This window comes from Mercenaria mercenaria, chromosome 10 (genome assembly GCF_021730395.1).
Source record: "Mercenaria mercenaria strain notata chromosome 10, MADL_Memer_1, whole genome shotgun sequence".
Classification (NCBI taxonomy): Eukaryota; Metazoa; Mollusca; class Bivalvia; order Venerida; family Veneridae; genus Mercenaria; species Mercenaria mercenaria.
This window is the reverse complement of record NC_069370.1, coordinates 75,469,495-75,497,309: the sequence shown is the minus strand read 5'-3', so window position 1 is coordinate 75,497,309 and position 27,815 is coordinate 75,469,495. Positions and strand designations below refer to the sequence as shown.

The window sequence follows — 27,815 nt, the reverse complement described above, 5'->3', positions numbered from 1 at the left end:
GGGAACAGTCCCGGTGTATTTTATTAGTGTTAGTTAGTATGTTTTGTTAAATTCACTCGGCATTCAATAAATGCCCAATATCAATCAATCCAGCGTTGTTGTTCCCTTTTCCTATACAAGTACAACAGTGACTGACCAAAACTGCCTTATCCGGAACAAAGCATAAATGAAATTTTATGCCCACATAAAATTTTTTATGGAATGTGTAGGAACCGAGAGGACCGACTTTCATTCGGGACGGCGGTTAATCCTTCCCAAGCTATTCTATATTTATACATAATTAACATAATCCAATCATTTTCCAGTATCAGGTCACGTGTTCCTTATAATCCAGTCAGAACAGTCGGCAGCCATTCCTTACTTTTAAGCATTCACATGTATTCGGATAAGGCGGCGCTATCGACAATTTTCTGTTTTCATATTTTCACATACATGTTTTATGTTATCATGTTCTGCCAAATTTCATGTTTCCACATATTTGTTTTATGTTATATTGTTGTGCCAAATTGTAGACAATCCTTTTATTTAATATTCATCATATTCTTAAAATTCATCATATTCTTAAAATCGCAAAGTAGTTAAAACCCACTCGTCATTTTCCATAGTATATTTCTCATCCTACTCGAGCTTTTCAATGTTTATTCCTTTCATAGTAGTATATCCTGTCATGTTTATAATTGATATTTACCATGTGCATAATTCTTACAAGATTGTATCAATTTGTTTTTTTTTTGACATCTCATATTTGAATGCATGCGGGTGGCGGTTTCATGCCACCCAGATATAGTAAACGGGAACAGTCCCGGTGTATTTTATTAGTGTTAGTTAGTATGTTTTGTTAAATTCACTCGGAATTCAATGAATGCCCAATATCAATCACAATTTCACTAATAAGCATTTTATCAAATACAATTTCTTGTATTCTGCTCTCAGCTACTATCAAACATTCGTTTACTGAGTGACTGCAAGTCTAAATTTGAACATTTGCAAAACGATTTTTTAAATACTTTGTTCAATCTGTAGTTAATAACAGTAAGAATATTATCATTAATGGTGAAATGTTATGCTTTTGCCGACCCGTGTACATTACAGACCAGTTTCACAATTATCTCCTTCGAAACCGTCTGCACATGCACAGGAGTAGCCGTTTACGGCGTCTGTACAAACGCCTCCATTTTGGCATGGATTACTTGCACATTCGCCAGTGTCTAGTAGAGTTAAAGAAATTGTTAACGAATTAAGATATATAATTGTGGTTCTAACACCACTACATTTCGACACGATTTCAGGATTGTTATAAAATATCTGTGTAACACAACATGTTAAAATCTATCTAAGTATTATATAAATTTATCTCCTGGATCGTAAATGCACTTATTTTGCACTCATTTACCGTGACCATTAACAGTTCCTATAACATTATTTTGAATTTTTAGTAGTGCTCATTAATCGCACATTTTCTGGTTGCTTTTTAAAGTTCCAACACAACAGGTAGTCACATTTGTCTAGATTATTATTATGAAAGTTTATTTTTGAAACTGTTCCAGGTCAATGATCATTACATACCAGTTTGGCAATTATCTCCTTCGTAGCCAGCTGTACATGCACAGGAGTAGCCGTTGACAACATCTGTACACACGCCTCCATTTTGACATGGATTACTTGCACATTCGTCTTTGTCTTATAATTATCAAACAATTATAAGCAAAGTAAGACAGAGCTTAATATTCGAGGAGATAATACATCTATATTTGGTTTTCGAAAAAGGATTGTGGCCGATATCTGTGTTACACAATACGGTAAATTCTATTTATCACGAATACTTTAATAAGCCTTTTAATAAAAAAAAATTCTTGTATTTACTTTTGTGGTCCTGCTCTCAGCTACTATCGAACATTCGTTTATTTCCATTCCAAATTTAAAACTTTGGAAAATGAATGAATTTTCAAATACTTTTTATCAATACGCATTCATATAATACTAAGAATACTATCATTAATGGTAAAACGTTATACTTTTTTCAGACCCATGTACATTACATACCAGTTTCGCAATTATCTCCCTCGAAACCGACTTCACATGTACAGGAGTAGCCGCTTACGTCGTCTGTACAAACACCTCCGTTTTGGCATGGATTGCTTGAACATTCGTCTGTTTCTAATATAGTTCAAAGAACTATGAACTTCTTGAGATATAGTTTACAAGTTAGGCAACTTGAACTTCTATATTTCGATACGACACAAATTTGCATTACACAATATGGTAGAACCTATCTTAGTGAATACATTAATCTCTTTTTTTGCATTGTAAACTGGCTTCTTTTCGTTTAATTGACGTTCAATGAACATAATTATTATGCAACATTTTTTTTTTGGATTTTGAGTCATGCGCATAAATTGCACATTTGCAGGTTGCTTTTTAAAGTGCGTAGACAACTAGTAGTGACATTGCATCTAGATTATTATTATGAAAGTTTATTTTTGAAACTGTTGCAGGCCAACGATCATTACATACCAGTTTGGCAATTAACTCCTTCATAACCAACTGCACATGCACAACTGTAGCCGTTGACGGAATCTGTACACACTCCTCCATTTTGACATGGACTACTTGCACATTCGTCTGTGTCTAATAATTATCAAACAAATTAAAACAAATTAAGACAGAGCTTAATATTCAAAGAAATAATGCATCTACATTTGGCTTTCGCATCAGCATTATGACATATGTCTCTGTTACACAATACGGTAAAGTTTATTTATCACGAATTCATAAATAAGCATTTAATTAAATACAGTTTCTTGTATTCTGCCCTCAGCCACTGTCAAACATTTGTTTATTGAGCAAATGGTCAGTTTAAATTTGAATATTTGCAAAACATTTTGTTCAATCTGTAGTCAATAACGCTAAGGATATTATCATTAATGGTGAAATGTTCTGCTTTTGCAGACCAACGTACATTACATACCAGTTTCACAATTATCGCCTTCGAAACCGTCTGCACATGCACAGGAGTAGCCGTTTACGGCATCTGTACAAACGCCTGCATTTTGGCATGGATTACTTGCACATTCGCCAGTGTCTAGTAGAGTTATAGAAATTATTAACGGATTAAGATATAGCTGATAAATTATTGTTCTAACACCTCTACATTTCGACACGATTTCAGGATTATCAAATATCTGAGTTACACAATATGGTAAAATATATCTAAGTATTAGATACATTTAACTTCTGGATCGTGATCGTAAATGCATTTCTTTTGCACTCATTTACTGTGACCATAAACAATTACTATAACATATTATAATGGATTTTGAGTAATGCTCATTAATCGCACATTTTCTGGTTGTTTTTTAAAGTGAGAACAGAACAGGTAGTCACATTTTGTCTAGATTATTTTTAATAGGAAAGTTTATTTTTGAAATTGTTGCAGGTCAATGATCATTACATACCAGTTTGGCAATTATCTCCTTCGTAGCCAGCTGCACATGCACAGGAGTAGCCGTTGACAGCATCTGCACACACTCCTCCATTTTGACATGGATTACTTGCACATTCGTCTTTGTCTTATAATTATCAAACAATTATAAGCAAAGAAAGACAGAGCTTAATATTCGAGGAGATAATACATCTACATTTGGCTCTCGAAAAAGCATGGTGACATATATCTGTGTTACACAATAAGGTAAAGTATATTTATCACGAATTCATTAATAAGCATTTTATGAAATACAGTTTCTAGAATATTATCATTAAGGGTGAATTGTTATGCTTTTGCAGACCTATGTACATTACATACCTGTTTCACAATTATCTCCTTCGAAACCGTCTGCACATGCACAGTAGTAGCCGTTTACGGCGTCTGTACAAACGCCTCCATTTTGGCATGGATTACTTGCACATTCGCCAGTGTCTGACAGAGTTAAAGAAATTGTAAACGAACTAAGATATATAATTGATAAATTATGGTTCTAACACTTCTACATTTCGACACGATTTCAGGATTGTTATCAAATATCTGAGTTACACAATATGGTAAAATATATCTAAGTATTACATACATTTAACTTCTGGATCGTGATCGTAAATGCATTTCTTTTGCACTCATTTACTGTGACCATAAACAATTACTATAACATATTACAATGGATTTTGAGTAATGCTCATTAATCGCACATTTTTTGCTTTTTAAAGTGAGAACAGAACAGGTAGTCACATTTTGTCTAGATTATTTTTAATAGGAAAGTTTATTTTTGAAATTGTTGCAGGTCAATGATCGTTACATACCAGTTTGGCAATTGTCTCCTTCGTAGCCAGCTGCACATGCACAGGAGTAGCCGTTGACAGCATCTGTACACTCTCCTCCATTTTGACAAGGATTACTTGCACATTCGTCTGTGTCTTAAAATTATCAAACAATTATCAGCAAAGAAAGACAGAGCTTAATATTCGAGAAGATAATACATCTCTATTTGGTTTTCTAAAAAGGATTGTGGCCGATATATGTGTTACACAATACGGTACAGTCTATTTTTCACGAATACTTTAAATAAGCCGTTTAATAAATAACATTTCTTGTATTTACTTCTGTGGTCCTGCTCTCAGCTACTATCGAGCATTCGCTTATGGAGCGATTTCCATTCCAGATTTAAAAACTTGGAAAATCTATTTTCAAATACGTTTTTAAATACGTATTCATATAAAACTAAGAAAACTATCATTAATTGTAAAATGTTATACTTTTTCAGACCCACATGTACATTACATACCAGTTTCGCAATTATCTCCCTCGAAACCGACTACACATGCACAGGAGTAGCCGTTTACGTCGTCAGTACAAACACCTCCGTTTTGGCATCGATTACTTGAACATTCGTCTGTGTCTAATAGAGTTCAAAGAGCTATGAACTTCTTAAGACGTAGTTTACAAGTTAGGCAACTTAAACATCTATATTTCAATACGACCAAATTTTGCATTACACAATATGGTAAAATCTATCTTAGCGAATACGGGGAGGCTGCGATTTTGGTACGTGGCATTCCCTGTTTGATATTTGTCTTTGTTTTTTTAGCGAATACATTAATCTAAATTTTGCATTGTAAACTGGCTTCTCTAGTTTAATTGAGGTTCAATCAACATAATTTTTATGCCACATCTTTTTTTTGGATTTTGAGTCAAGCGCATTGATTGTACATTTGCAGGTTGCTTTTAAAGTGCGTAGACAACTACAAATAGTAGTCACATTGTGTCTAGATTATTATTATGAAACCGTTGACGGCATCTGTACACACTCCTCCATTTAGACATGGACTACTTGCACATTCGTCTGTGTCTAATAATTATCAAACAAGTATAAACAAATTAAGATAGAGCTTAATATTCAAAGAAATAATGCAGCTACATTTGGTTTTCGCATCAGCATTATGGCATATATGTATGTTACACAATACGGTAAAGTCTTTTCATCACGAATTCATTAATAAGCATTTTATCAAATACAATTTCTTGTATTCTGCTCTCAGCTACTATCAAACATTCGTTTACTGAGTGACTGCAAGTCTAGATTTGAACATTTGCAAAACAATTTTTTAAATACTTTGTTCAATCTGTAGTTAATAACGCTAAGAATATTATCATTAATGGTGAAATGTTATGCTTTTGCAGACCCTTGTACATTACATACCAGTTTCACAATTATCTCCTTCGAAACCGTCTGCACATGCACAGGAGTAGCCGTTTACGGCGTCTGTACAAACGCCTCCATTTTGGCATGGATTACTTGCACATTCGCCAGTGTCTGACAGAGTTACAGAAATTGTAAACGAACTAAGATATATAATTGATAAATTATGGTTCTAACACTTCTAAATTTCGACACGAATTCAGGATTGTTATCAAATATCTGAGTTACACAATATGGTAAAATATATCTAAGTATTACATACATTTAACTTCTGGATCGTGATCGTAAATGCATTTCTTTTGCACTCATTTACTGTGACCATAAACAATTACTATAACATATGGATTTTGAGTAATGCTCATTAATCGCACATTTTCTGGTTGCTTTTTAAAGTGAGAACAGAACAGGTAGTCACATTTTGTCTAGATTATTTTTAATAGGAAAGTTTATTTTTGAAATTGTTGCAGGTCAATGATCGTTACATACCAGTTTGGCAATTATCTCCTTCGTAGCCAGCTGCACATGCACAGGAGTAGCCGTTGACAGCATCTGTACACACTCCTCCATTTTGACATGGGTTACTTGCACATTCGTCTGTGTCTTATAATTATCAAACAATTATCAGCAAAGAAAGACAGAGCTTAATATTCGAGAAGATAATACATCTCTATTTGGTTTTCTAAAAAGGATTGTGGCCGATATTTGTGTTACACAATACGGTACAGTCTATTTTTCACGAATACTTTAAATAAGCCGTTTAATAAATAACATTTCTTGTATTTACTTCTGTGGTCCTGCTCTCAGCTACTATCGAGCATTCGGTTATGGAGCGATTTCCATTCCAAATTTAAAAATTTGGAAAATCTATTTTCAAATACGTTTTTAAATACGTATTCATATAAAACTAAGAAAACTATCATTAATTGTAAAATGTTATACTTTTTTCAGACCCACATGTACATTACATACCAGTTTCGCAATTATCTCCCTCGAAACCGACTACACATGCACAGGAGTAGCCGTTTACGTCGTCAGTACAAACACCTCCGTTTTGGCATGGGTTACTTGAACATTCGTCTGTGTCTAATAGAGTTCAAAGAGCTATGAACTTCTTAAGACGTAGTTTACAAGTTAGGCAACTTAAACATCTATATTTCAATACGACCAAATTTTGCATTACACAATATGGTAAAATCTATCTAAGCGAATACTGGGAGGCTGCGATTATGGTACGTGGCATTCCCTGTTTGATCTTTGTCTTTGTTTTTTTAGCGAATACATTCATCTAAATTTTGCATTGTAATCTGGCTTCTCTAGTTTAACTGAGGTTCAATCAACATAATTTTTATGCCACATCTTTTTTTTTGGATTTTGAGTCAAGCGCATTGATTGCACATTTGCAGGTTGCTTTTAAAGTGCGTAGACAACTACAAATAGTAGTCACATTGTGTCTAGATTATTATTATGAAACCGTTGACGGCATCTGTACACACTCCTCCATTTAGACATGGACTACTTGCACATTCGTCTGTGTCTAATAATTATCAAACAAGTATAAACAAATTAAGACAGAGCTTAATATTCAAAGAAATAATGCATCTACATTTGGTTTTCGCATCAGCATTATGGCATATATGTATGTTACACAATACGGTAAAGTCTTTTCATCACGAATTCATTAATAAGCATTTGATCAAATACAATTTCTTGTATTCTGCTCTCAGCTACTATCAAACATTCGTTTACTGAGTGACTGCAAGTCTAGATTTGAACATTTGCAAAACAATTTTTTAAATACTTTGTTCAATCTGTAGTTAATAACGCTAAGAATATTATCATTAATGGTGAAATGTTATGCTTTTGCAGACCCATGTACATTACATACCAGTTTCACAATTATCTCCTTCGAAACCGTCTGCACATGCACAGGAGTAGCCGTTTACGGCGTCTGTACAAACGCCTCCATTTTGGCATGGATTCCTTGCACATTCGCCCGTGTCTTGTAGAGTTAAAGAAATTGTTAGCGAATTAAGATATAGTTGATCAATTAAAGTTCTAACACTTCTACATTTCGACACGATTTCAGGATTATTATCAAATATTGTCGTTGAACAAAAATTATGGTATTACATACATTTAACTTCTGGATCGTAAATGCATTTCTTTTGCACTCATTTACTGTGACCGTAAACAATTACTATAACATATTTTAATGGATTTTGAGTAATGCTCATTAATCCCACATTTTCTGGTTGCTTTATAAAGTGCGAACACAACAGGTAGTCACATTTTGTCTAGATTATTATTAACATGAAAGTTTATTTTTGAAACTGTTGCAGGCCAATGATCATTACATACCAGTTTGGCAATTATCTCCTTCGTAGCCAGCTGCACATGCACAGGAGTAGCCGTTGACAGCATCTGTACACACTCCTCCATTTTGACATGGATTACTTGCACATTCGTCCGTGTCTTATAATTATCAAACAATTATAAGCAAAAGAAGACAAGTTTAATATTCGAGAAGATAATAAATCTCCGTTTGGTTTTCGAAGGAGCATTGTGACCGATATCTGTATTACAGAATACGGTAAAATCTATTTATCACGAATATTTTAATAAACCGTTTAATAAATAATATTTCTTGTATTTACTTCTTTGGTCCTGCTCTCAGCTTCTATCGAACATTCGCTTATTGAGGGATTTCCCGTCTAAATTTAAAAATTTGGAAAATAAATTTTCAAATACTTTTTTCAATACGTATTCAGATAATACTAAGAATACTATAATTAATTGTACAGTGGTACACTTTTTCAAACCCATGTACATTATATACCAGTTTCGCAATTATCTCCCTCGAAACCGACTACACATGCACAGGAGTAGCCGTTTACGTCGTCTGCATTTCTTTTGCACTCATTTACTCTGACCATAAATAATTACTATAACATATTATAATGGATTTTGAATTATGCTCATTGATCGCACATTTTCAGTTTACATTTTAAAGTGAGTAGACAACAATGAGTCACATTATGTTTAAATTATTATTTATAAAGATTATTTTTGAAACTGTTGCAGCCAAAATCGCTTTACATACCAGTTTGGCAATTAACTCCTTCGTAACCAGCTGCACATGCACAGCTGTAGCCGTTGACGGCATCTGTACACACTCCTCCATTTTGACATGGACTACTTGCACATTCGTCTGTGTCTAATAATTATCAAACAAGTATAAGCAAATTAAGACAGAGCTTAATATTCAAAGAAATAATGCATCTACATTTGGTTTTCGCTTCAGCATTATGGCATATTTCTGTGTTACACATTCTAGTAAATAAATTTTCTTGTATTCTGCTCTCAACCACTGTCAAACATTCGTTTATTGAGCGATTGTCAGTCAAAATTTGAACATTTGCAAAACGAGTTTTTTAATACTATGTTCAATCTGTAGTCAATAACGCTAAGGAATAATTATCATTAATGGTGAAATGTTATGTATTTGCAGACCTATGTACATTACATACAAGTTTCACAATTATCTCCTTCGAAACCGTCTGCACATGCACAGGAGTAGCCGTTTACGGCGTCTGTACAAACGCCTCCATTTTGGCATGGATTACTTGCACATTCGTCAGTGTCTAGTAGAGTTAAAGAAATTGTTAACGAATTAAGATATATAATAGATAAATTATGGTTCTAACACTTCTACATTTCGACGCTATTTCTAGATTGTTATCAAAAATTTGCGTTACACAATATGGTAAAATCTATCTTAGCCATTGCATAAATTTAACTTCTGGATCGTAAATGCACTTCTTTTGTACAAACGCCTCCATTTTGGCATGGATTACTTGCACATTCGTCAGTGTCTAGTAGAGTTAAAGAAATTGTTAGCGAAATAAGATATAGTTGATAAACTAAGGTTCTAACACTTCTACATTTCGACACGATCTCAGAATTGTTATCAAATATTGTCGTTATACAAAAACATATGGTAAAATCTATCTAGGTATTACATACATTTAACTTCTGGATCGTAAATGCATTTCTTTTGCACTCATTTAATGTGACCATAAACAATTACTATAACATATTATAATGGATTTTGAGTAATGCTCATTAATCGCACATTTTCTGGTCTCATTTTAAAGTGCGAACACAACAGAGAGTAACATTTCGTCTAGATTATCATTAATATGAAAGTTTATTTTTGAAACTGTTGCAGGCCAATGATCATTACATACCAGTTTGGCAATCATCTCCTTCGTAGCCAGCTGCACATGCACAGGAGTAGCCGTTGACAGCATCTGTACACACTCCTCCATTTTGACATGGATTACTTGCACATTCGTCTGTGTCTTATAATTATTAAACAATTATAAGCAAAAGAAGACAAAACTTAATATTCGAGAAGATAATACATCTCCATTTGGTTTTCGAAGAAGCATAGTGGCCGATATCTGTGTTACAGAATACGGTAAAATCTATTTATCACGAATACTCTTATACGCCGTTTGATAAATAAAATTTCTTGTATTTACTTCTTTGGTCCTGCTCTCAGCTTCTTTCGAACATTCGCTTATTGAGGGATTTCCCGTCTAAATTTAAAAATTTGGAAAATAAATATTCAAATAGTTTTTTTCAATACGTATTCATATAATACTAAGAATACTATCATTAATTGTAAAATGTTACACTTTTTTCAGACCCATGTACATTACATACCAGTTTCGCAATTATCTCCCTCGAAACCGACTACACATGTACAGGAGTAGCCGTTTACGTCGTCTGTACAAACACCTCCGTTTTGGCATGGATTACTTGAACATTCGTCTGTGTCTAATAGAGTTCAAAGAACTATGAACTTCTTAAGACGTAGTTAACAAGTTAAACTTCTATATTTCAATACGACACAAATTTGCATTATACAATATGGTAAAATCTATCTTAGCGAATACTTTAATTTTCTTTTTTTTTGCATTGTAAACTGGCTTCTTTTCATTTAATTGACGTTCAATCAACGTAATTATTATACCACATTATTTTTTTTAGATTTTGAGTCATGCGCATTGATTGCACATTTGCAGATTGCTTTTTAAAGTGCGTGGACAACTAGTAGTCACATTGTGTCTAGATTATTATTATGAAAGTTAATTTTTGAAACTGTTGCAGGCCAATGATCTTTACATACTAGTTTGGCAATTATCTCCATCATAACCAACTGCACATGCACAGCTGTAGCCGTTGACGGCATCTGTACACACTCCTCCATTTTGACATGGACTACTTGCACATTCGTCTGTGTCTAATAATTATCAAACAAGTATAAACAAATTAAGACAGAGCTTAATATTCAAAGAAATAATGCATCTACATTTGGTTTTCGCATCAGCATTTTGGCATATATCTGTGTTACACAATACGGTAAAGTCTGTTTATCACGCATTCATTAATAAGCATTCTAGTAAATAAATGTTCTTGTATTCAGCCACTGTCAAACATTCGTTTATTGAGCGATTGTCAGTCTAAATTTGAACATTTGCAAAACGATTTTTTTAATGACAATTTAACATTTATTTTGCTATTTGATATCAATATCCGACACTTTCAACGTATAGATCAGTCTTGGAAACACTCAGTAGAGCCAGTTGCTGTTATTGATTACATATAGAATATTATTTAAAATTTGGTTTAAACATATTTTATTTTGCAATATTTTTACAACATGATTACAAATATACAATAAAGGATTGGACAGGAAGCTTTATAAGCTTAAGATTGTCCTCTCCCTTTTACAACAATGTGCATATATAGTCCATGGCAATAGAAACCTTCAAATGCATGGAAAAAAATTACAAACGTTTACTAAAGAATATTACACAGGTGTAAAGTAACTATTTATAAAGTTATCCTTAGTAGGGATACTGGTATAAAAAAAAAGAAAGAAAAAGGAACAGAAATAGTAAGAAATTGACAACAAAACAACAGGCAATTACATGATGGAGTTACACTTAACACAGTTAAAAGGGTTTGATATGCTATTTTTCATGTAAGCTATTTCTGATATGTTTCCTTCTTGTAGATCAAAATCGTTTGGATTTAACAATGTAACACTGAACAGCAGTAAATATTTCTACGTTGGAATCATCTGATAGGGCAGGATTACCTTGTAAGATAGCATTTAATGTTGGGGTACAAAACTGGGATATGATATTGAACAATTGTATTCTTAAGTGAGAATACCTTGGGCATATGAAAAAATAGTGATAAGGCGTTTCTACATCCCCGCAGTCACAGTTTGGAGACTCAATAATGTTTTTAGCATAGAGCTCAGAAGATAGAGAGCTGCATTGCGTACGTAGCCTTGTATGAAGTATTTACGATTTTCTTACTCCTGTCAGAAAGTACTTTGGAACAGTAGGAATGTCATTATTTAACATACGCTTAAAGGACGCTAGAGAACAAGCATTACGTATTTCGTCTGGAAGAGCGTTGAAGTCCCGTATGACTGATGGAAGGAAGGAATTGTAATAAAATGCAGTATGTGTGAATAAAGTCTGAATATTTTCAGCATTTCTAAGAGGGTATCTGTGGTCTCTTTCTACATTAGATGGAACAAGGTCTGAAAGACATTGTGAGGTTATTTTTCATTTTATAAAACAGTACTAACTTACGTTTTTTCCTTCTGTTAGCAAGGGTTTCCCAGCCAACTTCAGATAAAAGTTTGTCAATAGAAACCAATTTCATTGTTCCAGTTACTATTCTTGTTGCTTCATGCTGAATTTTTTCAACTTCCTGTTTTTCGTTTTGAGTGCAATTGTCAAAAAGTACGTCACCATATTCAAGAATAGGTCTGATGAATGATTTGTAGATTACATCAAGAGAATTTCTGTCTAACTGAAATTTTAACTTTTTCATGACATTTATTCGCAGCCAGGCTTTCTTTGTTATGTACTCTATTTGTGTAGTCCACCTAAGATCATTTGATAGAAAAATACCTAAATGTTTATGATTATGGACTTCGTTTATTTGCTGACCCTGCATTAATAGTGGAGGATGATAGACTCTATTTTGTTTGAGGGATATCAATAACGACTCAGTTTTAGAAGGGTTAAAGTTCACTAGCCACCTTGATGCCCAGTTTGAAATTTTATTAAGATCTGAATTTAAGATAGCAGAAGCAGTATTTGGATTTTCAACTACAATTGAAAGGCTCGTATCACCTGCAAATAACCTTATATGAGCTTGAATATCTAGGACTGTGTCATTGATGTAGATTAAAAATAAAAGGGGGCCAAGGATTGATCCTTGGGGAACCCCTGCAGTGATTACTTTTTGAGATGATTTACAGCCAGGAAGTATAACACTTTGTTTCCTATTATACAGATATGAGGAATACCAGGATAATAAGGACCCAGAGATTCCAGTAGACTTAAGTTTATAAATGAGACCCTTGTGCCAAACACGGTCGAATGCCTTACTTATGTCACAAAATATAGCCCTTATCTCTTTACCAGAATCAATAGCTTGTGAAAATAAATTGTGGATATATGTAAGTTGGTTTACTGTACAGTCACCCGGAACAAAACCAGACTGCAGGGGAGAGAGGATGTTATGTTCATGAAGAAAATTGAAAGTATGTTTGAACACATTTTTTTCAAACACTTTATTGACAGTACTTATGAGAGAAATAGGACGGTAGTTATTTACAAGAGAGGGGTCTCCAGACTTAATAATAGGTGTAACATTAGCGTTTTTCCAACTGTTTGGAACTGTAGAAATACGCAGTGAGTAATTAAAGAGGTCACACAAGGGGCCGGATAGTTCTAGAGAAAGCTCACGAAGGATACGATTATTTATACTATCAGGGCCTGCAGCTTTACCTAGTTGAAGAGATTGTAAAACAAATATTACTTCATCTGGGGAAATAGTAATACTAACAAGGAGGTCGTGATCAACAGCTTGTGGGTGTGGCAGCGGGGGTGCTGAGTTTTCATCTATACGTGTTTGACCAACAAAAAAGTCATTGAACAAGTTGGCTTTACCAGGCATATCTTCAATAATTTTATCATCGTATGACAAGGGAGGAATAGACGAGGATGAATATGGTTTTATGAAAGATTTCAAACAAGACCACCACGTTTTGTTGGTTTGAGATTCTGATTTTAACTTTTTAGAAAGAAGATCCAACTGTTGACTCTTTGCAACACGGATTTTGTTAACTATAAGATTGCGGAGGTTTCGAAATTTTTCCCAGTGATACGGAGTGTTTAAAATTTGTTATTTACAGTAACACCAAGCGGACAATAAATGATCTTTATTTTTTTCCAAATAGTTTCTTTTGTGTGTGTGTGTGTGTAGGGGGGGGGGGGGGGGGGGGGGGTATTTTTGATAAAAGAAAACAGTCCATAAAATTTTCATTACATTTATTGGAACCGTAGAAGTACTTTTAACTGAAAAATAAATCTATTTTCTTTTGCCATTGAACCTGTCCTGAAATGAACTAGTTTTAGTTTAACCAGGGATGTTTGGCACTGGTGCAGCCCGCACATTGCTTAACATTCCAATGCATAATATCCCCATTAACGCCACCGATTTATGACCTCAGGATCCGTGGACAGGTTAATTTATGACTCTGAAACTGAAACGGATAATTTGATTAAGCGCCTATTTCTATACAAAGGCATATTCAATAGTGTTTTACATAATTATAATAATAATAATAATAATAATAATAATTACAATAATGATAATAAATTAACTTTATGTAAACAAACAGTCATGACCACAACCTGCCACCTAATTTACCTTTATCTAATGTACTGTGTTATTGAATTTTACCTGCAGGATTGTTTTTCAATATATTTTCAATGGTGATTTACTGCCATATTGATAAATTTACTGGTAGGCAAATTGACTTCCTGAAAAAATCTCGAAAACTAGTAATCGCCTACCAGTAGGCAGTTGATTATTCGAACGCGAATTGGCAACTGGCTCTCCAGTGTGTTCCAAAAACTGATCTATATATTGAAAGTGTTGGATATTGATATATAAAAAATGGGTACATTTTGAAACTGCTGAGTGCGTTTAAATGAATAAATATTAATATTTAGGAACGAAACAAGGACTTTTTTTTAACAAAAATTGACTATCTGGAATGTCGAATAACCAACTGCCTACCAGGAGGCAGTTGGTTATTCGAACGCGAATTGGCAACTGGCTCTCCTGAGTTTTTCCAAGACTGATCTATACGTTGAACGTGTCGGATATTGATATGAAAGAACAAAATAAATATTTTATTGAATGATTTTATCTATTTGTGTCCGAAAAAAGCTTTTTTGAAATATATCGCGAATTGGCAACTGGCTCTTCTGGTACTTTTGGAGACTGCTGAATGCATTTAAAGGAATAAATATTAATACATGTATTTAAGAATAAAACAAGGATTAAAATGAATGTTTTTATCATTTTCGACCAAAAAAATGACTGTCTGGAATGTCGAATAAGCAACTGCCTACCAGGAGGCAGTTGGTTATTCGCACGCGAATTGGCAACTGGCTCTCCTGAGTATTTCCAAGACTGATCTATACGTTGAAAGTGTCGGATATTGAAATGAAAGAACAAAATAAATGTTAAATTGAATGATTTTATCCATTTGTGTCCGAAAAAAAGCTTTTTGAAACATAGTGCGAATTGGCAACTGGCTCTCCTGGCACTTTTAGAGACTGCTGAATGCATTTAAAGGAAAAATATTAATATTTAAGAACAAAACAAGAATTTAAACGTACGTTTTTATCATTTTCGACCAAAAAAAAATGATGGCTAGAAAATGTTGAATAACCAACTGCAACTAGCTCTCCTGAGTGTTTTCAAGACTGATCTATACGTTGAAAGTGTCGGATATTGTTATGAAAGAACAAAATATATGTTATATTGAATGAATTTATCCATTTGTGTCTGAAAAAAAAAGGTTTTCTGAAAAATACCGCGAAAAAAAAGGATTAAAATTAATGTTTTTATCATTTTTGACAAAAAAAAAAGACTGTCTGGAAAAAGTCGAATAACCAACTGCCTACCAGTAGGCAGTTGGATATTCGCACGCGAATTGGCAACTGGCTCTCCTGAGTGTTTCCAAGACTGATCTAAACGTTGGAAGTGTCGGATATTGATATGAAAGAAAATAATAAATGTTAAACTGAATGATTTTATCAATTTGTGTCTGAAAAAAAAAAAGGCTTTTCTGAAACATATCGCGAATTGACAACTGGCTCTCCTGGTGCATTTTGAGACTGTTGAAGACATTTAAAGGAATAAATATTAACATTAAAGAACAAAAGAACGATTAGAATGAATTTTTTATCATTTTCTACCAAAACAATAACTGTCTGTAAAATGTCGAATAACCAACTGCCTACCAGTAGCAACTGGCACTCCTGAGTGTTTCCAAGACTGACCTATACGTTGAAAGTGTCGGATATTGATATGAAAGAACAAAATATATATCTAAATTGAATTAATTTATGCATATGTCTGAAAAAAGGCTTTTCTGAAACATATCGCGAATTGGCACCTCAAAAGGCTCTCCTGATGCTTTCTGAGACTGCTTAATGCATTTAAAGGAATACATATTAAAATTAAAGAACAAAACAAGGATAAGAATGAATTTTTTATCATTTTAGGCAAAAACAATGACTGTCTGTAAAATATCGAATAACCAACTGCCTACCAGTAGGCAGTTGGTTATTCGCTCGCGAATTGGAAACTGGCTCTCCTGGCTCTCCAAGACTGACCTATACGTTGAAAGTTTCCGCTATTGATATGAAAGAACAACATATATGTAAAATTGGATTATTTTATGCATATGTGTCTGACAAAATGGCTTTTCTGAAACATTTCACGAATTGGCAACTGGCTATACTGGTGCATTCTGAGACTGCTGAAGGCATTTAAAGGAATAAATATTAATATTAAAGAACAAAACAAGGATTAGAATGAATTTTTTATCATTTTCTACCAAAACAATGATTATCTGTAAAATGTCGAATAACCAAACTGCCTACCAGCGTGCAGTTGGTTATTCGCGAGCGAATTGGCAATTGTCTTTCCTGAGTCTTTCAAAGGCTGACGTATACGTTGGAAGTGTCGGATATTGAAATGAAAGAACAAAATATATGTAAAATTGAATTATTTTATGCATATCTTTCTGAAAAAAAAATGCTTTTCTGAAACATATCGCGAACTGGCAACAGGCTCTCCTGGTGCATTTTGAGACTGTTGCAGACATTTAAAGGAATAAATATTAACATTAAAGAACAAAAGAAGGATTAGAATGAATGTTTTATCATTTTGTACCCAAAACAATGACTGTCTGTAAAATGTCGAATAAGTAACTGCCTACCAGTAGGCAGTTGGTTATTCGCACGCGAATTGGCCACTGGCTCTCCTGAATGTTTCCAAGACTGACCTATACGTTGAAAGTGTCGGATATTGATACGAAAGAACAAAATATATGTAAAATTGAATTAATTTATGCATATGTGTCTGAAGAAAGGCTTTTCTGAAACATATCGCAAATTGGCAACTCTCCTGGTGCTTTTTGAGACTGCTAAATGCATTTAAAGCAATAAATATTAATATTAAAGAACAAAACAAGGCAAGGATTAGAATGATTTTTTTATCATTTTCGACCAAAATAATGACTGTCTGTAAAATGTCTTATGACCAACTGCCTACCAGTAGGCAGTTGGTTATTCGCACGCGAATTGGCAACTGGCTCTCCTGAGTGTTTCAAAGACTGACCTATACGTTGAAAGTTTCGGCTATTGATACGAAAGAACAACATATATGTAAAATTGAATTATTTTATACATATGTGTCTGAAAAATCGGCTTTTCTGAAACATATCGCGAATGGGCAACTGGCTATCCTGGTTTTTTTTGAGACTGCTGAATGCATTTAATGGAATAAATATAAACATTAAAGAACAAAACAAGGATTAGAATGAATTTTTTATCATTTTCTACCAAAACAATGACTGTCTGTAAAATGTGGAATAACCAACTGCCTACCAGTAGGCAGTTGGTTATTCGCGCGCGAATTGGCAACTGGCTCTCCTGAGTGTTTCAAAGACTGAGCTTTACGTTGAAAGTGTCGGATATTGATACGAAAGAACAAAATATATGTAAAATTGAATTATTTTATGCATATGTGTCTGAAAAAAGGCTTTTCTGAAAAATATCACGAATTGGCAACTGGCTCTCCTGGTGCTTTTTGAGACTGCTTAATGCCTATAAAGGAATAAATATTAATATTAAAGAACAAAACAACGATTAGAATGAATTTTTTATCATTTTCGACCGAAACAATGACTGTCTGTAAATTGTCGAATAACAAACTGCCTTCCAGTAGGCAGTTGGTTATTCGCTCGCAAATTGGCAACTGGCTCTCCTTAGTGATTCAAAGACTGACCTATACGTTGACAGTGTCATAAATTGATATGAAAGAACAAAATATATGTAAAATTGAACTATTTTTTGCATATATCTCTGAAAAAAAGCTTTTCTGAAACATATCGCGAATTGGCAACTGGCTCTCCAGGCGCATTTTGACACTGCTGAATGCATATAAAGGAATAAATATTAACATTAAGGAATAAAACAAGGATTAGAAGGAATCTTTTATCATTTTCGACCGAAACAATAACTGTCTGTAAAATGTCGAATAACCAACTGCCAACCAGTAGGCAGTTGGTTATTCGCACGCGAATTGGCAACTGGCTCTCCTTAGTGTTTGAAAGGCTGACCTATACGTTGACAGTGTCATAAATTAATATGAAAGAGCAAAATATATGTAAAATTGAACTATTTTATGCATATGTCTCTGAAAAAAAAGGCTTTTCTGAAACATATCGCGAATTGGCAACTAGCTCTCCTGGTACATTTTGACACTGCTGAATGCATTTAAAGGAATAAATATTAACATTAAAGAACAAAAGCAGGATTAGAATGAATTTTTTATCACTTTCGACCAAAACAATGACTGTCTGTAAAATGTCGAATAACCAACTGCCTACCAATTTGGTAACTGGCTCTCCTAAGTGTTCCCAAGATTGATCTTCGTATTGAAAGTGTTTGATGTTGATATATAAAACAAATTAAAACAGAAGTTGAAAGCTTCTGTTGTTTAAGATAAAGATTTTCTGTAACATATACTGCGAAAAGGCAACTGGCTCCCTTAGTTCTTTCGAAGGCTACTGAATACTACTAAAATGATAACTGTTAATATTTAATAACAAAATATGGCTTAAAATGGATGTTTTTATCATTTTCAACCAAAACAATGACTATGTAAAATGTTAAATAACCAACTACCTACCAGTAGGCAGTTGGTTATTCGCACGCGAATTGGCAACTGGCTCTCATTAGTGTTTCTAAGACTGATATTTACGTTGAAAGTGTCAGATATTGATAATATTGATATGAAAGAACATATTAAATATTTAATTGAATGATTTTATCCATTTGTGTATGAAGAAAAGGCTTTGCTGAAACATATCGCGAATTGGCAACTGGCTCTCCTGGTGCATTTTGAGACTGCTGAATGCATTTAAAGGAATAAATATTAATATTAAAAAACAAAACAAGGATTCGAATGATTTTTTTTTATCATTTTCGACCGAAGCAATGACTGCCTGTAAAATGTCGAATAACCAACTGCCTACCAATAGGCAGTTGGTTATTCGCACGTGAATTGGCAACTGGATCTCCTGAGTTTTTCAAGACTGATATTTACGTTGAAAGTGTCAGATATTGATATGAAATAACATATTAAATGTTAAATTGAATGATTTTATCCATTTGTGTATGAAAAAAAGGCTTTGCTGAAACATATCAACTGGCTCTCCGGGTACTTTTTGAGACTGCTGAATGCATTTAAAGAAATGAAGATTAATATTAAAGAACAAAACAAGGATTAGAATGATTTTTTATCATTATGTCTGAAAAGGTAATCAGACTTGCTAATACATTTTGAATAACCAACTGGCAACTAGTAAGTAGCTGGTTATTCGAATGTTCAACTACCAATCACCAACTGGCTACCAACTTTACTGTCATTATGACAAAGATGGGAAACAAATTGCAAGATTTTAACAACTTGATATTTTTTGAAACGTATCTTGATACTTATTTATTTTTGAAAATATCTTGTTATTATTTCATGACATCGTTTTCTACTTTTATGAAATGAAAGAAAAATGCTAGAGTATTAGACCTTCATAGACATGAAAAAGAATCAGCTAAACAGATGACAGAAGAACTTTCAATTAACAGATACAGGCTGAAAAACAGATCACAACTTACACAGATCACAGTGATCTCCCGAATAGCCTATATCGCAAGTACATATCCCTGATGAACAATTGCCATGAATGCATTCAGTGTCGTCCGTGCATGCTGTAGATGCAAACAAATGTATTACGTATACATAAATATATATCGGGAAGCTTATAATAATAGATAAAAACAGTACTGAGGTATTTCTTAGGTAGACATTGTTATTATATTCATATCCAAAAAGTAAAAGTATTCAACATTTCTTTATATTGCTACAGATATAGAACATTGTATGGAAACGAGTAATGTTTTCACTTACAAAGTGTTTTATTCGGTTTCATCTAACACGTTGGCATGAAACAACATTTAAGGTGGAATGCGCCCCAAATATTTTTGCCGAATATTGTCCTGATATTTATACGGTACAAAATTCAGGATATATGCGATTGAGTTCCGGTTTTAGTTTGTCGCCATATTGTTCGTGTTTTTTGCTATTGTGTCACAAACATGGCCCCTGACGTCAGTTTTTGTGGTACGCCCAGCTCCGAGTGTTTTCGGCATTTTTCCTTTCCTGCGCTCTGAATGTCATATAAAATGAAAAATACAAAGTAATGTTCATTTTGCATACAGAAAATACAGCTAAATGCTACAAAATTCAGCGAAATAAGATATACACTTAGGACGTCAGAGACGATATTATGACGTCAGAACGGAAAAACTTACATCAAGTTTTGCTATAAATTTTGCCTTAAAACCCAGTTTATAAAAAATCGGCTCGATGAAAAAACGTACAATTTTGGTATGTTGTTTCGCAATGTGTGTACGTCTAGTAGACACATAAATACTTAGGGGTCACCGACTTCATTTTTACGCAATATAATATAACTTTACCCTACCCCCACATAGTTTGAGGCTATATGACGTTAGAGTTAAAAAGAATCTGTTTTCAGCTTACACAACTCACGTTCGTGTTAAAAGCGAGATGTATTTATTATAAGAAATGTTCACGATACATTCGATCTGAACTGCAGGTGCCATGTACTAGTGAAAGGAAACACCTCTGACAAAATGTATATCTTGTACTATTGTCCGTAAGTATTTGACCTGGCACTCGTTAATCTTCGCTAATACTTTCCGGCGTTTTCGTTACTTTACGTAATCTTGTATCCTGAAAAGATTCATTGTTACACAAATAACCTTTAGACTTCCACGCACGTTACCACGGGTTCGAAATTACCTCAGACCATTTTTTTAAATTCAGTGTAATATAGTGTTACCGTATTGCTATCTTTTGCAACGACTTTCACGAAATTTAATTGTTTTCTCTTGTGGCATATTTTCGGGAGTAATTTGTTTTTTTTTTTATTTAAGATACTTCTAAAGATTTTTATTCGACACTTTCTACAAAATATATCGAATACAAGTGTATTTCTTTCAATAAATGAACCAATTTGAAACAAAATAAATAGAAAAGTGCATCAATTTTCCGTCCTGTAAATTTTGGAAAATTTAAAATATAAAAAAAAGGTGTTAGACTGAGGACTAAAACCCACAACCCCGAGATTGATGGCTAATCGTTTTGTCCCCGCAGCTACTTGCACATGCGATATTTTTTTAAATCATCAAGAATACTTACACATTAGTTATTTCTCTATTGAGGGCCAGGTCAATACTTATGGACAATATACACTTTTTACTATCCATTGGTTATTCCTAATGATGTTTTCAAAATGCAGATTCAAAGCTTGAAGACTAGATTTCATTTCTGTTACAAACCTTCTTAGTCTAATGCAAAATGCTAACTTAGCTTTGTAAAAAAAGCTAGTATGCGGTCAATTGACGATCTAATTTCATGAAAAATGGTACTTATACATGTTTTAAATATTTAGAAATTTCGTTCATATGTAATTTTATGATATGAATGGTTTGCCTGATTTTACCAGAAATATTTATCGACGCATGTCGGACTGTTGCTCCATTTCCCATGTAAAATCAGCACGAAAATAGTATACCAGATCCTATATCTCATATGAAATTAATATTTTTACACGGATTAATTTATTGTGAATCATGAAACAAATTCTACCAATTCAGACATCAATCTCCACATCTTATTCATGCGAGATTATGAGTTGAGAGAAGAGTCTGTTCTATACGCATAATGCGGAGCAACTGGTATCATTTATTTTACATCCTTGGTAAACGACCAGCGAATAAAGTCCTGCCCTAGAAAGACAAAGAGACAAAGACAGTGATGTCATAGTAAGGCACTGTAGCTAGTCCAGCTAATAGACTTTATTCTTTAAGGATAGATCTTCAGATGACGATAAAGTATTGCAGTTGGCCAGACGCAGAGAATCTATTCTTGAGACAGTCTTTTTATAACGAAGCACAACCGCTGATCCGATGCAAATAATTCATTTATTAGCGGGAACCTTTTGATCAAGTGCAGTTACAAACTCTTAGTAATAAATACTAGAAAATATGTTATAAAACCCTCACCAGTTGCAGCTGAGTACGGAAATTTAGTAAATGCCATACCTGTTTCTCCGGATGCCCTGGATTTAGAAACTGTAGTTTCGTGTTCACAATCTGAACACTTAAATTTAAATAATCATAAGTAATATCAAGGAAATGTCGTTTACATGATTTACACCCTTTATCAAATATTTCATATCTACAATACTTCTTTCCGGAACATGTCCGTAATCACCTGAATGTTTCAATTTATTACATGTTTTTTGGGGTTTTTTTTTTTTTTTTATAGAAAATCAACTTTTTCTTTTACACTTTCTTAGCAAATCTCACCATATGTCTCTCAATACTTCATGTCGATTCATTTCATCAATTCATTCCCAATGTACCGTATATACATGCAGCTTCGCTTATTAGTACTTTTTAAATTATTTTGTTAAATAAACGACGATTAAGCGTGTCATTTCTTCATGGGGTAGGGGTAAAATATCGTCAAATATTGAAAAATATAAGTCGGTGACCCCTAAGTATTTATGTGTCTACTAGACGTACACACATTGCGAAACAACATACCAAAATTGTACGTTTTTTTATCGAGCCGATTTTTTATAAACTGGATTTTAAGGCAAAATTTGTAACAAAACTTGATGTGAGTTTTTCCGTTCTGACGTCACAATATCGTCTCTGACGTCCTAAGCTTAAATCTTATTTCGCTGAATTTTTGTACCATTGAGTAGCATTTTCTGAATGCAACGTGATAATTTTTTTGTATTTTTCATTCATATGACATTCAGAGCGCAGAAAAGGAAAAATGCCGAAAGCACTCGGAACCGGGCGTTGCACGAAAAGGGACGTCAGGGGCCATGTTTCGGACATAATAGCAAAAACCACGAACAATATGGCGACAAAGTAAAACTGGAACTCAATCGCATATATCTTGAATTTTGTACAGTAAAAATTTGAGGACGAAATTCGGCAAAAAAATTTGGGGCGCATTCCACCTTAACAATACCTTGGTCACAATGATCGCCAGAATATCCTGCATCGCAGGTACATGTCCCTGAAGAGCAAGTTCCTTGAACACAGTCAGTGTCTTCAGAACATGCTGCGAAAGGAAACAGGATGCCATGATTATAGAGGTACTATCTGAAGAATCAACAGACCCATATTTCACAAGTATATTCGTAGCTTGTACAAAACACCATCAAGTCTTTGTGTCTACGCCATATGCAATGATGCAAATACTTTAACTAGTATACAAAAATCATTAAAAGTGTTACACAAACAAAAATTATGAACGATAAAATATCTGACTGTAGCAATGACTGGGAGACTTTCGACAAGGTATAAGCAGGCCACATGTTCTATTTGAATTACCTTGGTTACAGTGATCCCCGAAATAGCCTGTGTCACAAGTGCATGTTCCTGGGGAGCACGTTCCATGAACGCAGTCTGTATCTTCCACACATGCTTTAAAATCAGCAAAACAAAAGCTAAACGTACCGAAAAAGACCTTTTGTTCTGATGTCTTTTTGAATCAAAGTTATGCTCCAAAGCTTACTTTGTCATTTGTTCATAGGTACTGTTCCCCATTTTGGAAACATAAAAAAAATGAATGCAAATACAATAATTTGGGAACTAGAAAATTTTGCTAAACCAGAAAAAACGCTTTGAAAATTATTATAGTTTAACAAATAAATCGTTTAAAACAAATAACAACTTACATTGATCACAGTGATCTCCCGAATAGCCTGAATCGCACGTACATGTTCCTGATGAGCAAGTACCATGAACGCACTGAGTGTCGTCCGTGCAAGCTGTGAATGCAAGGCAATTAATTGTAAATAAATATATTTAAAAAAAGTTCATCTGACGTATATCCATCAAATGTAGCAGAACGATCAGCACTATGCATTTAACTTTAATCTTCTGATTTAAAGTATGAATACAAATAGAAATATCTTTATTAACAAATTGAGACTCACATCAACTTCTAACGGGTTAAAATTACAGCCATTGATTTATCTAGTAGCTTTTTATCGAAGAGTTTTCGAAACAAAATACATTGGCAATACCTTGGTCACAACGATCTCCAGCATAGCCGGTATCACAGGTACATGTTCCCGAAGAGCAAGTTCCATGAACGCAGTCTGCATCTTCCGCACATGCTTCAGAAATAAACAAAATACATAGATAGTAATATTATAAGACGACTCAGTTACTGGTGTTTTTTCCCAATGTTAATTTCGGAAATAAGTTTGATTTTATATATTGTATTGCAAACACTTTACATTTCTCATTATATATGTTAATATTTTTCCCATTATGGTAAAGACGGGAAACAAATTGCAAGATTTTAACAACTTGATATTTTTCGAAACGTATCTTGATACTAATTTATTTTTGAAAATAACTTGTTATTATTTCATGACATCGTTTCCTACTTTTAACAATGTATAGGAAATGAAAGAAAAATGCCAGAGTATTAGAACTTAATAAACATGAAAAAGAATCAGCTAAACTGATGACAGAAGAATTTTGGATTAACAGATACAGGCTGAAAAAAAACAGATCACAACTTACACAGATCACAGTGATCTCCCGAGTAGCCTGTATCGCAAGTACATGTCCCTGATGAACAAGTGCCGTGAATGCATTCAGTGTCGTCCGTGCATGCTGTAGATACAAACAAATGTATTTCGTGTACATGAATATAAATCGGAAAGCCTATAATGATAGATAAATAACAGTGCTGATGTATGCCTCATGTAGACATCGTTATATTTTTCATATCAAAAAGTAAAAGTGAAGAACATTTCTTTTATTGCTGTTAATATTCAACATTGAATGGAAACGAGTAATGTTTTCACTTACAAAGCATTCTATTTCTTTCATCTAACACGTTGGCATGAAACAACATTTAAAAATACCTTGGTCACAATGATCGCCAGAATATCCTGCATCGCAGGTACATGTCCCTGTAGAGCAAGTTCCTTGAACGCAGTCAGTGTCTTCAGAACATGCTGCGAAAGGGAACAGGGTGCCATGATTATACAGGTACTATCTGAAGAATCAACTGACCTATATTTCACAAGTATATTCGTAGCATGTACGAAACACCATCAACTGTTTGTGACTACCCCATATTCAATGATGCAAATACTTTAACTAGTATACAAAAATCATTAAAAGTGTTACACAAACAGAAATAATTAACGATAAAATATCTGATTGTAGCAATGACTGGGAGACTTTCGACAAGGTATAAGCAGGCCACATGTTCTATTTAAATTACCTTGGTTACAGTGATCCCCGAAATAGCCTGTGTCACAAGTGCATGTTCCTGAGGAGCACGTTCCATGAACGCAGTCTGTATCTTCCATACATGCTTTAAAATCAGCAAAACAAAAGCTAAACGTACCGAAAAAGACGTTTTGTTCTGATGCATTCATGAATCTGTGTTATGCTCCAAAGCTTACTTTGTCATTTGTTCATAGGTATTGTTCCACATTTTGGAAACATAAAGAAATGAATGCAAATACAATAATTTGGGAACTAGAAAATTTTGCTCAACCAGAAAAAACGCTTTGAAAATTATTATAGTTTAACAAATAAATCGTTTAAAACAAATAACAACTTACATTGATCACAGTGATCTCCCAAATAGCCTGAATCGCACGTACATATTCCTGATGAGCAAGTACCATGAACGCACTGAGTGTCGTCCGTGCAAGCTGTGAATGCAAGACAATTAATTGTAAAAAATTATATTTAGAAAATGTTCAGCTGACGTTTATCCATCAAATGTAGAAAAACGATCAGCACTCTGCATTTAACGTTAATCTTCTGATTTAAAGTATGAAAACAAATAGAAATTTCTTTATTAACACATTGAGACTGACATCATCTTCTAACGGGTTAAAATTACAGCCATTGATTTATCTAGTAGCTTTTTATCGAAGAGTTTTCGAAACAAAATACATTGGCAATACCTTGGTCACAATGATCTCCAGAATAGCCGGTATCACAGGTACATGTTCCCGAAGAGCAAGTTCCATGAATGCAGTCTGCATCTTCCGCACATGCTTCGGAAATAAACAAAATACATAGATAGTAATATTATAAGACGACTCAGTTACTGGTGTTTTTTCCCAAAGTTAGTTTTGGAAATAAGTTTGATTTTATATATTTTGTTGCAAACACTTTACATTTCTCATTATATATGTTAATATGTTTTCATTATGACAAAGATGGGAAACAAATTGCAAGATTTTAACAACTTGATATTTTTTGAAACGTATCTTGATACTAATTTATTTTTGAAAATAACTTGTTATTATTTCATGACATCGTTTCCTACTTTTAAAAATGTATTGGAAATGAAAGAAAAATGCCAGAGTATTAGAACTTAATAAACATGAAAAAGAATCAGCTAAACAGATGACAGCAGAACTTTGTATAAACAGATACAGGCTGAAATAAACAGATCAAAACTTACACAGATCACAGTGATCTCCCGAGTAGCCTGTATCGCAAGTACATGTCCCTGATGAACAAGTGCCGTGAATGCATTCAGTGTCGTCCGTGCATGCTGTAGATGCAAACAAATGTATTACGTATACATAAATATATATCGGAAATCTTATAATAATAGATAAAAACAGTACTTCTTAGGTAGACATCGTTATTATATTCCTATCGAAAAAGTAAAAGTATTCAACATTTCTTTATATTGCTACAGATATAGAACATTGTATGGAAACGAGTAATGTTTTCACTTACAAAGTATTCTATTCGGTTTCATCTAACACGTTGGCATGAAACAACATTTAACAATACCTTGGTCACAATGATCGCCAGAATATCCTGCATTGCAGGTACATGTCCCTGAAGAGCAAGTTCCTTGAACGCAGTCAGTGTCCTCAGAACATGCTGCGAAAGGAAACAGGATGCCATGATTATACAGGTATTATCTGAAGAATCAACTGACCCATATTTCACAAGTATATTCGTAGCTTGTACAAAACACCATCAACTTTTTGTGACTACCCCATATTCGATGATGCAAATACTTTAACTAGTATACAAAAATCATTAAAAGTGTTACACAAACAGAAAGTATTAACGATAATATTATCTGATTGTAGCAATAACTGGGAGACTTTCGACAAGGTATAAGCAGGCCACATGTTTTATTTAAATTTCCTGGTTACAGTGATCCCCGAAATAGCCTGTGTCACAAGTGCATGTTCCTGAGGAGCACGTTCCATGAACGCAGTCTGTATCTTCCACACATGCTTTAAAATCAGCAAAACAA

At 33.8% G+C, this 27,815-nt stretch overlaps 1 protein-coding gene across 1 annotated transcript in view; it reads right to left on the bottom strand.

The window, feature by feature from the left end:
- The window catches only part of LOC123561091 (uncharacterized), a 125,691-nt gene extending 98,222 nt beyond the window's left edge, over window positions 1-27,469 (bottom strand). Inside the window, exons 1-29 of the mRNA XM_053516991.1 lie at window positions 27,338-27,469; window positions 26,997-27,089; window positions 26,491-26,583; window positions 26,140-26,232; window positions 25,794-25,886; window positions 25,429-25,521; window positions 25,082-25,174; window positions 24,574-24,666; window positions 24,223-24,315; window positions 23,511-23,603; window positions 22,565-22,622; window positions 20,051-20,143; window positions 10,882-10,995; window positions 10,416-10,529; window positions 9,935-10,048; window positions 9,215-9,328; window positions 8,788-8,901; window positions 8,046-8,159; window positions 7,573-7,686; window positions 6,657-6,770; window positions 6,174-6,287; window positions 5,688-5,801; window positions 4,773-4,886; window positions 4,291-4,404; window positions 3,803-3,916; window positions 3,456-3,569; window positions 2,969-3,082; window positions 2,515-2,628; window positions 1,095-1,208 (exon numbers count right to left, since the gene is read on the bottom strand). Coding sequence (XP_053372966.1) covers window positions 1,095-1,208; window positions 2,515-2,628; window positions 2,969-3,082; window positions 3,456-3,569; window positions 3,803-3,916; window positions 4,291-4,404; window positions 4,773-4,886; window positions 5,688-5,801; window positions 6,174-6,287; window positions 6,657-6,770; window positions 7,573-7,686; window positions 8,046-8,159; window positions 8,788-8,901; window positions 9,215-9,328; window positions 9,935-10,048; window positions 10,416-10,529; window positions 10,882-10,995; window positions 20,051-20,143; window positions 22,565-22,622; window positions 23,511-23,603; window positions 24,223-24,315; window positions 24,574-24,666; window positions 25,082-25,174; window positions 25,429-25,521; window positions 25,794-25,886; window positions 26,140-26,232; window positions 26,491-26,583; window positions 26,997-27,089; window positions 27,338-27,454 — 3,043 coding nt within the window. The 5' untranslated portion in view covers window positions 27,455-27,469. The remainder of the gene's footprint in view (window positions 1-1,094; window positions 1,209-2,514; window positions 2,629-2,968; window positions 3,083-3,455; window positions 3,570-3,802; window positions 3,917-4,290; window positions 4,405-4,772; window positions 4,887-5,687; window positions 5,802-6,173; window positions 6,288-6,656; window positions 6,771-7,572; window positions 7,687-8,045; window positions 8,160-8,787; window positions 8,902-9,214; window positions 9,329-9,934; window positions 10,049-10,415; window positions 10,530-10,881; window positions 10,996-20,050; window positions 20,144-22,564; window positions 22,623-23,510; window positions 23,604-24,222; window positions 24,316-24,573; window positions 24,667-25,081; window positions 25,175-25,428; window positions 25,522-25,793; window positions 25,887-26,139; window positions 26,233-26,490; window positions 26,584-26,996; window positions 27,090-27,337) is intronic.
- Window positions 27,470-27,815: the final 346 nt, after the last annotated feature.